The sequence below is a fragment of the Halichoerus grypus genome, chromosome 1 (genome assembly GCF_964656455.1).
Source record: "Halichoerus grypus chromosome 1, mHalGry1.hap1.1, whole genome shotgun sequence".
Taxonomy (NCBI): Eukaryota; Metazoa; Chordata; class Mammalia; order Carnivora; family Phocidae; genus Halichoerus; species Halichoerus grypus.
The window spans coordinates 29,017,981-29,031,932 of NC_135712.1; the positions used below are offsets into that span (position 1 = coordinate 29,017,981).

General features: G+C 36.5%; 1 protein-coding gene across 1 annotated transcript; it reads left to right on the forward strand.

The window, feature by feature from the left end:
• The first annotated feature begins 511 nt into the window (after positions 1-511).
• Positions 512-13,288, forward strand: HSPA13 (heat shock protein family A (Hsp70) member 13). The gene is made up of 5 exons (XM_036092667.2): positions 512-652; positions 2,239-2,579; positions 6,045-6,258; positions 8,048-8,215; positions 10,124-13,288. The coding sequence occupies exons 1-5, from the start codon at positions 565-567 to the stop codon at positions 10,789-10,791; spliced, it is 1,479 nt and encodes a 492-aa protein (XP_035948560.1). The 5' UTR covers positions 512-564; the 3' UTR covers positions 10,792-13,288.
• The last annotated feature ends 664 nt before the right edge of the window (positions 13,289-13,952 follow it).

The following is a 13,952-nucleotide window of genomic DNA, read 5'->3' on the forward strand; positions in this document are numbered from 1 at the left end:
CTTCACAAGTTTCCTAAATGGCCATTACATGCTACAGGACTTGTCCATGAAAGCAATTCCTGCCAATTATGACAGGTGTTTAGAGGAACCCCATCCAGAATCTAGATCCCAGGCAAAGGATCATTCTTTAAAAGGTAGGAAGAACGAAAGACAAAGGCTTGAACCTAGGCCTGGGAGAGGAACACGGCTAAAGAAAGCAATAACCTACGGGTCCTCGCTCTCCCTACCGCGAACGGGGGCAGGCCCGAACTACACTTCCCAGAATGCAAAGCGGTGGGGCGGCGCTAAAGAGATAGTGTGTTTTTACCTCAACTTGGTTCCAGGCTCTTCAGGTTTGATTATAAACCCCAGTCTCTCTTCTTGGCTCTCCTCCACCTCAGCCTAATTGGCTCCGTAATCCGGGCGTGGGAGGGCGGCTCAGACGTCACTGGCAGCGGTTGAATGGAGGCTCTCGGCCCCGCGACCTGATGGTAAATGAAGTCTCTTCTCTGGTCAGAGCTGCAGCTTCTCCAACTGCGTTGGAGCAAGAGAACTACACTACCCAGTAAGCCTCGGGGCTGGGAGATGGCGTGGGGGCGGTCCCTCACGTCTGGTACAGTCATCCCAAGCCTCTTCGGCGGGACTGTGATGGCTGGAGAGATGACGATCTTAGGTCAGTGACCAGGGGTTCTCTATGGCTGTTGTGGGCACCGGAGCAGTTTGGGGAGGCCGGGATGGGCAGGGGTGGTTGTCACCTCCCGGATCCAATTGGCGCAGTGGGAAGGACTCGGGAAAGGTGACTTAGAGGCGGTTTTTGGTTTCTCGGGGCGCCGGATTGAGGGTTCGTCCAGAAATGGCCTGGGCCAGAGTAGGCCATGTAGGGCCGGCGGCGACCCTCTGCGTACATCCCAGGGACGTCGGGCCTCGGGAAGGGTTCTTTTCAAAACAACGTCGATTTTGAATCGTTGGTTGAATTGGGGCCTTTGAGAGGCTGCAAGGACGTGCATCTCCAAGACCCCTTTGTAGAGGAAGGGGGAGGAGCAGTACCGGCGGCCTGAGCTGTAGACTCGTGGGATGCTGCATTTTGAGAGAGCCAGGCCTCTTGGATGTATAGTCTGATGCACTTTCCACCAATCTGAGTTAGTGATTAACCCTCCCCGAACGAGAAAATAATGAAATGTTTCTGAAGTTTTCCACGTAGGAGCAAGAGGAAAGTGGGGTTGGCACTTGATTTCTTTCTTTCTTTCTTTTTTTTTTTTTTTTGAGTTATGTGTTGATGAGGATGAGCTCACAATTAGTAAAACAGACTCCTACAAATTGACGTTTTGGGTCGTATATAACACGTATGGACATAATCTCCGGAAACCAAATAACATATTAATTTTAAATTCGAAGTGGCATCTTTCTTCATTCCTTACGTTTCCAATCTGCATGGCGTTTGTTCATATTTGTGTGTGTGTGTGGTTTTTTTAAATCAGTATTTGTTGAGCATCTGCTGTTTGCTAGGAGCCATTCCTAGTGCAAGGGATATACAAAAGTGAACAAAACCCGCCTTCAAGGAGCTTTATATTGCATTTAGGGTTACACATTTATGGTTCCCCTTCCCTAAATGTTAACTTCTGCAAGAAGTATTTTCTTAATTTGTATTTAAATACAGAAAAAGTTAACTGTGTTCTCTTGTAAAGTGGCAGTTTCATATTTAAACTACTTTCAAAATCATTTTACCAATTTATCCAGTTCATCCTTTTGAAAGGAAAAAGGAGATGAGGGGATAAAAAGTTTTAGTCCTCCAATAACAGAGTTTTTGCTGTGGAAATTTAATAATGGAGTTTCTTTTAAATGATAACTAAAGCTGCTTATAAAGCTATAATATCTAAATATTAATTGATCAAGAAATTGAATTATATCTATACTATATTTATCTAGCTTTTGCCAGAGATGAATGGCTTTTCCTGTCAGTATTAGCACAATTAATTATATGTTTTTACTTTTTCTTCCCCCGTAGGTGTAGTACACAGACATACAACTACAGGGGTTTTTTGGTTTTGTTGTTCCTTCATTTTAACTGTATTATAGTCATTTTGCATTATGAAAAACTTGATGTCTGAGAGAAGTGTTATCTTTAGTACTATAAAAGAAAATATTTTGAGAGTGTATTAGTCTTTTCTCAAAGAGTGTTATTAAAAGGACTTTGCTATAGTAATTTAACATATTGTACTAGTTTAATAAAACACATCTTTTCATTTGCCTGTATTTCAGGATCAGCTGTTTTGACTCTCCTGTTGGCTGGGTATTTGGCACAACAGTACTTACCATTGCCTACTCCTAAAGTGATTGGCATTGACCTTGGTACCACCTATTGTTCTGTTGGGGTGTTTTTTCCTGGCACAGGAAAAGTAAAGGTCATTCCAGATGAAAATGGGCATATCAGTATACCCAGCATGGTGTCCTTTACTGACAATGATGTATATGTGGGTTATGAAAGCTTAGAGCTGGCCGATTCAAATCCTCAGAACACAATATATGATGCCAAGAGATTCATAGGCAAGATTTTTACCCCAGAAGAGCTGGAGGCTGAAGTTGGCAGATACCCATTTAAGGTAAGTGATTAAGCTAAAATCTGTTTTAATTTTAGTTAAGCATACTGTTTCAATTAATGCTTTGGCTTCAAGCTATAAAACATTCTGTTTCAACTTACTTACTCTGCATGGAAGCTACATTATGACAAGCAGTCCTACAGCAATTCCAGGATGACTTAATTCATTGGCTCCACAGCTCTATCATGGACTTGGAGCCTTACTATGTTCTTGCTTTGCAATCCTCAGAGTATCTGCTTAGATCTTTGTTTCACTGTAGCTAGAAAGCTAATGAAGCCCCATGAACTATGGATGGATGGATGGAAGGATGCCTGCCTGCCTGCCTGGTTAGCTCTTTCATTGTAGCAAGAAGGCTAATGATGCCCCATGTACTATGGATGGATGGATGGGTGGATGGACGGATGGATAGATGGATGGATGGCTAGACAGATGGATAGGTGTTGTGTGTGGTAGGATATACATATTTATATACTTTAAAAGAGATCACAGTAGGCATGCTATTTTATGACTTGTTTGAAACTCAACAATATGACATGGTTCCTTAGAATGGCTATTCCAGTATTTAATTTTCCAGTCTCAGTAAGGGCACATTTTTTTCCCCTGGTTTTTCACTTACGTTGCAGCTTCAGTGAATATTCTTGTACATATATCTTTGTGTACTTCTTGATAATTTCCTTAGCTTGAATTCTAGAAGTAGAAGAACTTGAGTTCTTTAAGTACTTTGATTTATATTGCCAAATTGTACACTGAAACGGTTGTGTACTCTTTACTTTTTTTTAGAGGGCTTATATCTTCCCTAGTTACTGTTTGTTTGTTTAAGATTTATTTATTTTAGAGAGAAACAGACAGAGTAAGTGTAAGTAGGAGTAGAGGCAGAGGGCGAGAATCTTCAAGCAGACTCCACGGAGACTGCCACGGTACTGTCTCAGGGCCCTGAGATCATGATTGAGCTGAAGCCGTAAGTCAGACGCTCAACCACCTGAGTACCCAGGTACCCTCCCGCCCCAGTTACTATTTTTTAATCTTTGCCAATATATAAGTGAAAAATGGTATTTTTGTATTAATTAGCATTCCTTTGATTTTTACTGAGGTCAGATTTTTTAAACATTTGTTAATTGGCATTTTTATTTTTTTAGTGATCTATTTCTTGTCCTTTGTCCTATTTTTTTGGGGGGGGTTCTTTTCCTTTGTAAAATACTTTGTGATATGTTTACAGTGTTTTTTTATGTTCTTTTTTTTTTTTAACTGATGGTATATAATTTTGCTTTTGAGCTGTCAAGAATGTTAAATTTTTTATGTGGCAAAATCATCTCAAAAATTTTTAAAAAATAGTTATAGACTCTTACCATGCTTACAATGGCCTTTCCCATCCTATCCACTTCTATTGCTAATGCTTTTACATGACTATATGTAGGTTTGTGTTTTGCCAGTTTTTTCTTTTAAGTATTTTATTTTTTGTCTAAAACATTTTTTTTCATCATGATGAGTGTACTCTTTAATCCCCATCACCCATTTCACCCATCCCCCCTCCCATATCTTTTAAATATTTAAGTGTTTTTTTCCATAGAGGGTTTTTCATGTAAACTGTGAAGTGGAATTCTAAGTGAATAGCTTTTAAAATTGATAGCTGTATCAGTGCTGCTTATTGAATAAAATTCTTAAATATTTTATGCATTTTCAAAGGAGAAAATAAATCTGTCCCATGCATTTCTTAGGTTTATTTCTTTGTTCTTTTTTAGGTTTTTTCTTAGGATCCTTTATCAATTTATAAGTCTTTCTTAAGTAATGATTAAATTATATAGAGCTATACATTTCCTCAAAATTAAGAATTTGAGTACATTACTTACTGATTCAGGAATTATTTTTTTCCCAAGTTTTATTGGGATATAATCAACATACGGCCCTGTATAAATTTATGATGTACAGCATAATGATTTCACTTAAATATATTGTGAAATTATTAGAACAATAAGTTAACATCCATCATCTCGTATAGATACAAAAAAAGAAAAAAAATTTTTTTTCCTTGTGAGAGCTCTTAGAATTTACTCTCTCGGCAACCTTCAAATATACCATATAGCAGTATTAACTATAGTCATCATGTTGACATTACATTCCCAGTACTTATTTCTTTTATAACTGGAAATCTGTACCTTTTGACCACCTTCATCCATTTCCCCTACTCTCCCCCCATCCCCTGCCTGTGGTAACCTGTCTAATCTCTTTTTCTCTGAGTTTGGTTGTTGTTTTAGATTCTACATATGAGCGATCATACAGCGTTTGTCTTTCCCTGTTTGACTTAACTGCGCTTAGCGTAATACCCGCAGGGTCCATCCATGTCACCAGCGGCAGGAATTTCTTCTTTTTTTATGGCTGAATAACATTCCATTGTGTATGTATATCACAACTTTATCCATTTATCTGTTGATAGACACTTCGGTTGTATTCATGGCTCGGCCATCGTAAATAATGCTGCTGTGACCATGGGGTGCAGGTGGCTCTTCCACATAAGGGTGTGTTCCCGGAAGTGGAGCTGCTGCATCCGATTGTAGTTCCATTGTCAGTTTTTTGAGGACCCCCTGTACTATTTTCCAACCAAGAGTTAGTTTGAGTTTTCTTGGTGGTGTTAAGTTTCTAAGTGTTGTGATTTTTTTGTTGTTGTTCCTGTTTCATGTGGGAACTGACAGTATAGTGTCTTTGAACCTCATTTTAATAGTATCTGTAGCTTATTTTTGTTTTTCCCAGATAGGTTTGTAGATGGTCAAGTTTTCTTCATTGAAATCTAATTATGTAGTCTAGAATGACCGGGGTAAAATTCTTACAATTTCTTAGAAGACTTAATTCTCTTTACTCTTGATATGAATTCAGTCTGTTGGTGAAAGTAGGATAGCATGTTTTAGAATTAATCTAGTTTTTTAAATGTACAACCACATTAGCAGGGATAATGACTTAATACATGTTTTCATGGAAATAAGAATGTAAGTGATATTTGATTCTTGGATAAGAACATAATGAAGTACTAAAATTATTCTTGTTAATATGTGCCAGAACACTTTTTCAGGTATCTATTATTTTTGGAAACAAGTTAACTAAAAAAAAAGAAGATCCTAAGTCAAATACATGATCCAGCAACTTTTATTCCTTATATTTCATCTTTTTTTCTTTCATTCATTTAACAGATATATATTGAGAATCTTCTATATTCCATTTATATGCGTGGTGATGGATTTTATTATTCTGCTGTTATTGTAGATTCACTTTATAGATTTTAAAGTATAGCTTTTAATAACCTCTAATCTTAGTAAATGATAGATTATAAATAAATTTTATGACCTTATAAAGTTAAGTTTTTTATTGAATAAGTCCAGTGTGTATGTATGTATGTATTTAAGTATATATGTGTATGTGTATATGTATGATTTTACATTTCTTTCTTTTTTTTTCTTTTTTGGCAAATCCTATTCACAGGTTTTAAACAAAAATGGAATGGTTGAGTTTTCTGTGACAAGTAATGAGACCATCACCGTTTCCCCAGAATATGTTGGCTCTAGACTACTGTTGAAGTTAAAGGAAATGGCAGAGGAATATCTTGGAATGCCAGTTGCCAATGCTGTTATTTCTGTACCAGCAGAATTCGATCTAAAACAGAGAAATTCAACAATTGAAGCTGCTAACCTTGCAGGTAATATCACCCTTGCTTGAGTTATATTTTTCTCAAAGTGTTCTTAGGTTGAAAATCTTCTGTAGTAAGGTGTATCACTTTGCAAACCACCTAACGAGGCACATAAATAAACCCAATAAAAAATAAACCACCTAACGAGGCACATAAATAAACCCAATTTGGGTAAATTCGATGGATTTTGATACAGGTTTAGAAACAGAAATTAAGAAAATTTTATAGCACAATGTAAAATGCAACATACTATGAAAACAGCCAGTTAGGTAGGCATATAATAAAGACTGAGAACATGGGTGCATGTTAGCAATGAGGAATTTTTTCTATAAACTTTCTTTAATGTTATGATGAATGTAGTATTTTTTTTAAAATCTGAGGTGGAAGAGAACTCATTTAAAACCATTCAATAAATATTGAGTGCCTTGATAAACAAAACAGATAAATCTCTGTTCTCATGGAACTTATATTCTACTGGAGGGAAACAGAAAGTCTGTATTAAAAATAAGTATATTGTGGGGTTTCCCTCTCTTAGCCTTATTTGATATTTTGGGCTAGATAATTCTGTGTTATGGGGAACTGTCCTGTGCGTTATAGGACAGTTAGCAGCACCCCAGCTTCTACTCATGAGGTGCTAGCAGCCCTCTCCTCTCCAAGTAGTGATAATCTTCTGTCTTCAGATGTTGCCAAATGCTCCCAGAGGGGAAAAATTGCTCCTGGTTGAAAACCCTGATACACTGTATATCAGAAAGTAACATGCAATGGAAGAAAAAAGAGTAGAACAGGAACAGGATTGCTGGTGGTGATCAGGAGGTGGGGGGGACTTGTAGGTTTTAGAGTGGTCAGGTAGGCCTCATTGAGAAAGTGACGTTTAAGCAGATTTGAAGGAGGCACGTCTGTTAGCCAAGCTGATATATAGGGTAAGAATATTGCAGGAGAGAATGGTCAGTGTAGCAGCCATAAAATGGGAATTTGCTGGTACATCTGAAGGTGGTAAGTTGGTCAGTGTGACCAGAGCAGAGTGAGTGATGAAGTCAAACTGCTAAGGGAAAGGGTATGAATTTAAATAAATTCTTCAGAATTTGAATAATTTTTTTATGGCTCCTGATACATAAATGCCGTATTACTTTCCAAACTACTCATGACCTGGGGCAGTTAGGTTAAAGCAGGAAGTTTGCGCAAGGAAATCTGACCTTTTGCCTGAACTTTCACTGTTTAGCATTACTTTCAAGATCAGATTTGCTGTATATTTCAGATTTACATTTGAGGGTCTTAAATTTTAAGTACTTTTTTAAGAGTCATTTTACCTATTGGAACATTTCATCTAGATTTTTTAAATAATCTCATCTGTTTACTTATCTGCTTTTCTTCAAAGTCACTTTAAAAAGAAGAGCATAGTAAGCTTATTTCATTTCCACAGCAATTTATTATAGCACATAATGATTAAAGTTTTATTGCTCTTATATTCCCAAGTAAAATAATGAAAATTAAAAGGGGCTAGGATTTTTTAAAATTAAATATTAAATAATACAGACTAGAATGATGTATTCCACTGAATCTGGGCTTTTCTTTTCTTATATTAATAATTTTTTAGAATGATTTTAATGATTCCATTTAGAACAACCAATATTTATCCTTCCCATTTCATTATTTTTGATGGGTTTGTGACTACTGTCTTTGTTACTCAGTGGAGTTCATGTCGCATAAAACACACTAACATGGTATGACGTTGAGGGGGAAGGAATTTTGAGAATGGTGTCCTCTGATGAATTGTTCTTCCTTCCAACCAATCTTACAGGACTGAAGATCTTGAGGGTGATAAATGAACCCACAGCGGCAGCCATGGCTTATGGCCTCCACAAGGCTGATGTCTTTCATGTCTTGGTGATAGATTTGGGTGGAGGAACTCTAGATGTGTCATTGCTAAATAAACAAGGAGGAATGTTTCTAACCCGAGCAATGTCTGGTAAGAAAAATACAGGGAGACTAAAAGAGATTCAGATAATGCTTTCCTTATTAGCACACCTAATGTGTTAAGTGTTTATTTTTAAATTTTTTTCAGGGGATGCCTGGGTGGTTCAGTCGGGTAAGCGTCCAACTCTTGGTTTCAGCCCAGGTTATGATCTCAGGGTTGTGAGATCGAGCCCAGCGTGGGGCTCCGCACTTGGTGCAGATCTGCTTGAGATTCTTTCACCCTCTGCTCTTCCCCTTGCTTGCGCACGTGCTCTCTCTCTCTCTCTCTCTCTCTCAAATAAATCAATAGAAATAAAATAAAATAAAAATAAAATTTTTTTCAGTATACTTTGACTTCATTTTGGTAGTCTGTATATGTAATTTTATAACCACCATTTATATATATATCATAACAACAAAAACTGAAATCTAAAAAAAAATGCCTGAGGCAAATAAATATATCACTGCCAGTTGTGGCTCACTGAGCCGGTAGGACTTCATGGCTTTGGTGAAGGAAACGAAAGCAAGAAAAATCCTTTAAAATGAAGAGTGATCAGTTTATTTCATTTGCTAACATGTTTTACAAAATAGATATGCTTAGAAAATCTAATAATAGTATTCTCTAGGAAATTATAGGTTTTTGTATTCTAAATCTTTTTTTTTTTTTTAAGTATTTTGTTTTAGTTTAAAGAATGGAGCCTGTTTAAAAAGTGAAGCTATAAGTTATAGGTTGTCTAACTTCTGCATTTTTCTTTTTCCTAACTGGACTCTAAAACCAAATTCAGTGCCAGGGATTTATATTAACATTAATCTTTTCCTTTTAAATCTCTCTTTCTCCTTTTTTTTTTTTTTTTAATTTTAGCTCTTAATCTAGCAAGCAAAAGGATTTAAAAAAAAGATAAAATGCCTACTGGTACTTTTTTAATTCTAAAGACTTTCTTCTCTTGAGAGTAATCATATTCAGTGTTTTTAAATTGCTATTAAAAGCTGATCTTTTGTCAACCTTTATCTTCTGAAAAATTATTTAGGGATATCATTAAGAGATACTTCCTTTTTTATTATTTAAAAATTTTAACCAGAGGGGCGCCTGGGTGGCTCAGTTGGTTAAGCAACTGCCTTCGGCTCAGGTCATGATCCCAGGGTCCTAGGATCGAGCCCCACATTGGGCTCTCTGCTCTGCGGGAAGCCTGCTTCTTCCTCTCCCACTCCCCCTGCTTGTGTTCCCTCTCTCGCTGTCTCTCTCTCTGTCAATTAAATAAATAAATAAAATCTTTTAAAAATTTTAACCAGATATGCACTGTTTTTTTTTTTTTAAAGATTTTGTTTATTTTTCAACAGAGAGAGAGACAGCGAGAGATGGAACACAAGCAGGGGGAGGGGGAGAGGGAGAAGCAGGCTTCCCGCGGAGCAGGGAGCCCGATGTGGGACTCGATCCCAGGACCCTGGGATCATGACCTGAGCTGAAGGCAGACGCTTAACGACTGAGCCACCCAGGCACCCGATATGCACTGTTTTTTAATAATACACATTTGAGTTAAAATTACTTTAATCCAATTATTTTTAATCAGTCTTTGTATGAATAAAATCTAAATAGTTAAGTACATTAAGCAAGAGATTTGTTATTCATTACATCATTTTCTTTTCTTTTTTTTTTTTTTTTAAGATTTCATTTATTAGAATGAGAGAGAGCACATGAGAGGGGGGAGGGTCAGAGGGAGAAGCAGACTCCCCGTCGAGCAGGGAGCCCGATGCGGGACTCGATCCAGGGACTCCAGGATCATGACCTGAGCCGAAGGCAGTCGCTTAACCAACTGAGCCACCCAGGCGCCCTACATCATTTTCATACATACTACACAGACATGTATATGCATATACGCGTACAAATGCATAAATATAACACGCCTTTTTATTTTTAACTTAGGAAACAATAAACTTGGAGGACAAGACTTCAATCAAAGACTGCTTCAGTATTTATATAAACAGATCTATCAAACGTATGGCTTTCTACCCTCTAGGAAAGAGGAAATTCACAGATTAAGACAAGCTGTGGAAATGGTCAAATTAAATCTGACTCTTCATCAGTCTGCTCAATTGTCAGTATTACTAACAGTGGAGGAAAAGGACAAGAAGGAGCCTCAGAGTAGTGACACTGAACTGCCAAAGGACAGATTTTCTCCCACTGATGGCCACCATGTGAACAGTGTGTTTGGAGCTGGCCTTTCTGAAAAGAAAAGCGGAGAAAGTCAGGTGTTATTTGAAACAGAAATATCACGGAAGCTCTTTGACACCCTTAATGAAGATCTCTTCCAGAAAATACTTGTACCCATTCAGCAAGTATTAAAAGAAGGCCACCTGGAAAAGACTGAGATTGATGAGGTGGTTTTGGTTGGGGGTTCTACTCGTATTCCTCGAATCCGCCAAGTCATTCAGGAGTTCTTTGGAAAGGATCCCAACACTTCTGTAGACCCTGACCTGGCAGTGGTGACAGGAGTGGCTATCCAAGCAGGGATTGATGGAGGCTCCTGGCCTCTCCAAGTCAGTGCTTTAGAAATTCCCAGTAAGCATTTACAAAAGACCAACTTCAACTGAATGATGGAGGGATGATTATTTGTGATTGTCTGATGAGCTCTTCCTCCTTATCAGACCACCTCCTCCAATAAAGAAAAATCTCTAAAATATCTCACAAATTTACCTGAAAGGTAACATTTAGATACACAGAATTTTACATAACATTTTGTTTTAGGATTAAATGTGACCAGATTGATCCTATTTGATTTCAGAGAGATCTCACTCCAACAAATACTTTTAAAATGATAGAATTGAAGTAAAACTGTTATAGGAGCATGGGTGGTTTTGTTTTCTGGAATCTGGAAGTAGATAACCATATGCACTTAAAATTACATTCTGTAAACATTGCCTGGTACCAGTATTACAATTCCCAGTTCTTACTAAATTGTATTAGCGGGAGCTGGTAATTGATTTGCTTGGTTATCACATGTAACTATTAGTTTGAACTATACTTGAAGGACAGTATTGGTGTCAGGTTTTTACATTGGCTGGGAGATAGCAGTATTAGTAATATAAGCTGCATATATATATAATGTTCAGTAACTGCCATAAATAAATTTACTTTCACAAATTCAATTACGTGTCCTATTTACATAATCTGCATTCTCCAGATTTTTAAAATTCCTTATTGTATCAACTTATTTTCTTTCTAAAATAGCTGTAGATTTATTCAGATGTTTCAATACCAGACAGTAAACGTAACCAATTTATACTCCAGTTCCTTCAGTTGCTATGCATCATTCTCTGCTTGGATTTCCATGATTCTGCCTGGTTAGAAAACAGTAGGGAATTAATAACTTCATTCTACACATCTTAATGTCACAATAAAGCCATCATTACTAGCTCTTTTTTGTTACCCAAGACCTTTGCAGACACTGGTAAGTACCAGTAATTAGCTACAGTATTTATGTTTTTGTTTTTGTTTCTTTGTTTATTTTCAGTAAGCCCTGGAGAATGTAGCTTGCATTTGAACTATCAAATCATATTTGATTCAGTTTTCACTGAGATTTTTCCCCATACTGGTTTTGAATGAGGAAAACGTGCTCAGTTGTAAAATCCTTATTGTTGTTTCCCACTATCATTTTACAGTAGTCACACTTGGACTGTTTTTAGCCTTAAGGATAGTATGTGTTGCGAGTAAAAAAATTTTGAATATTGGAAATAATGTGGCAATCTAATGTGGGAGGCAATGTGGAAGAATTTCTACAAATCAGCATTTGTAGCAGTTTCGTTTTGTTTTTGTTTGTTTCCTTTTAGAAATGCTACAGGAACCAAGAAAGAAAATGTAGCAAGCAGTTATATTTCTGTGATGGCCATATTTGAAGACTTTTTTTTTTTCTTAATGCATGCATGCTTCATATTAATATTCGAAGATTACATTCTGGTCAACATTTTTGTTAATGTAAAAAGTATGTCTGTTTTATCTGTTGTTGAATTTAAAGGATGTTGAATTTCTAGTCACTGAAAAACAGAACTAAGCAAACTCATTTCAGCAACATCGAAACATTTCAGCTTCTGAGAATAAAAAGCTGAATGTTAATATTTTTTGCAGATCTAAAAAAAAAAAGGTTAGCAATGAGATTGCTGTTAAAACACAATTTCAATCACATAGTTTTGTGTACAGAATGTCTAGTAAGTAGATAGAAAAATAAAAAATGTTTGTTGACATATTTTATTTTAGAACTAACAGAGAAATGCCAAAGATGAATCCTTCACTGCGTTATGAAAATAGTCCAGTGTTCTCTTGGACTTGATATGAATCTTTAATAGATTTTAGAATTGGAAGAGATCTTTTTGCAAAGGTCTTAAGAGAAAAGTGTTCAATCTATCAAAATCTCCACTTATATTATCAGCTTTAACCTAAAGCATTTTAACATTTTTAAAAAAAGTCTTGACTCTCTCAAATACATGAGATAGTTCAGGAAGATCTGTTATCACTTTTTAGTGGAAACAATTTGCAGAACGGGGCAGCTAATCTCATATACTAAAATTGGAATTTAAATGTGTCTGAAAAATAGGATGGCAGTGTTGGAATTTGGGGGCAATAGTTTAGCATATTCTCTAGTATAGTTACACCTTTAAAAATACGAAGTAATGTCTGTCAGTCATATGTTAGGGGCCTATATATAAATGGTCTTGAAATCAATGTAGTTTATTTATTTAAAAGAGAAAGGGATCCCGAAAGGGATCATTTATGCCTAATAATCTTAAGACATTTTTCATAAAACAATACATTCTGGTTGTACATGTAACTAGTGTTTTTTGAAGTGCATTAACTTTTTAAATATTAACTGTTGTATGATTAGAATATGTGAATGAGTAATTTATTTTGTATCAGGAATGTTGCGGTACTGTGTTTTCACCCCAACCACTGACTTCACAGATGCTACTGTGTATGACATGTACGGAAGATTATATAGTTATTGTGCATAACAGATTGTGCCTCTTCAAGTTGTGTGTATACAGGTAATTCACATTTTAATGTAAATAAATACCACTTTGCAGTTTGTTTTTTAAACTGTGTACTTTCTCTTCCATTCACAGCTAGGCCAGAGTACATATTTGAGGTTTATAAGTGAAAAGGGAAGCAGGGACAGCTGCTGTGATGCTCATGCATGTGAGCTCAGCAGCTATTGCCCGCTCCCCTGCATCCTGACTCTGGGGTTGCTTGTATCCTTTTCCATTTATTTTCCTAATTTAGAAGTGACAGTTCCTGTATCATATGAACAGTAGCTCCGGAATTCTGAATACCAGTTCATGACCTTTGACTATAGTGGAGCAAAGACCTAAATTAATCTATACTTAGTGAATAATCCTACTGTAATCCTTTGGTTGATTCAGTAATACTTAATAATTTTCTAATAAAGTTTGTCTTACTCTTTGGACAAAAACTATATATACATATTTTATATATCTAAGGAAATTCATTTGATTAATATAGTCTTTTCAGATGAGCCCTTAAATAAAGATAGTAGACTTGACTTTCCAATAGTTCCTGTGATTCCTTCAGTTTTTCTAACCACCATTGCTGAGGGACTCAAATGAGGAAATATAGTGACACTCCCATATTTAGTTTATTTAACCAACAAAAACACAGTACCCCATTGAGGGTAGGCAGCCTCCATTGTAGCCTCCAATGACACCCATTTTCTGGTATTCATCTCCTTTTGTGATCTTCCCTT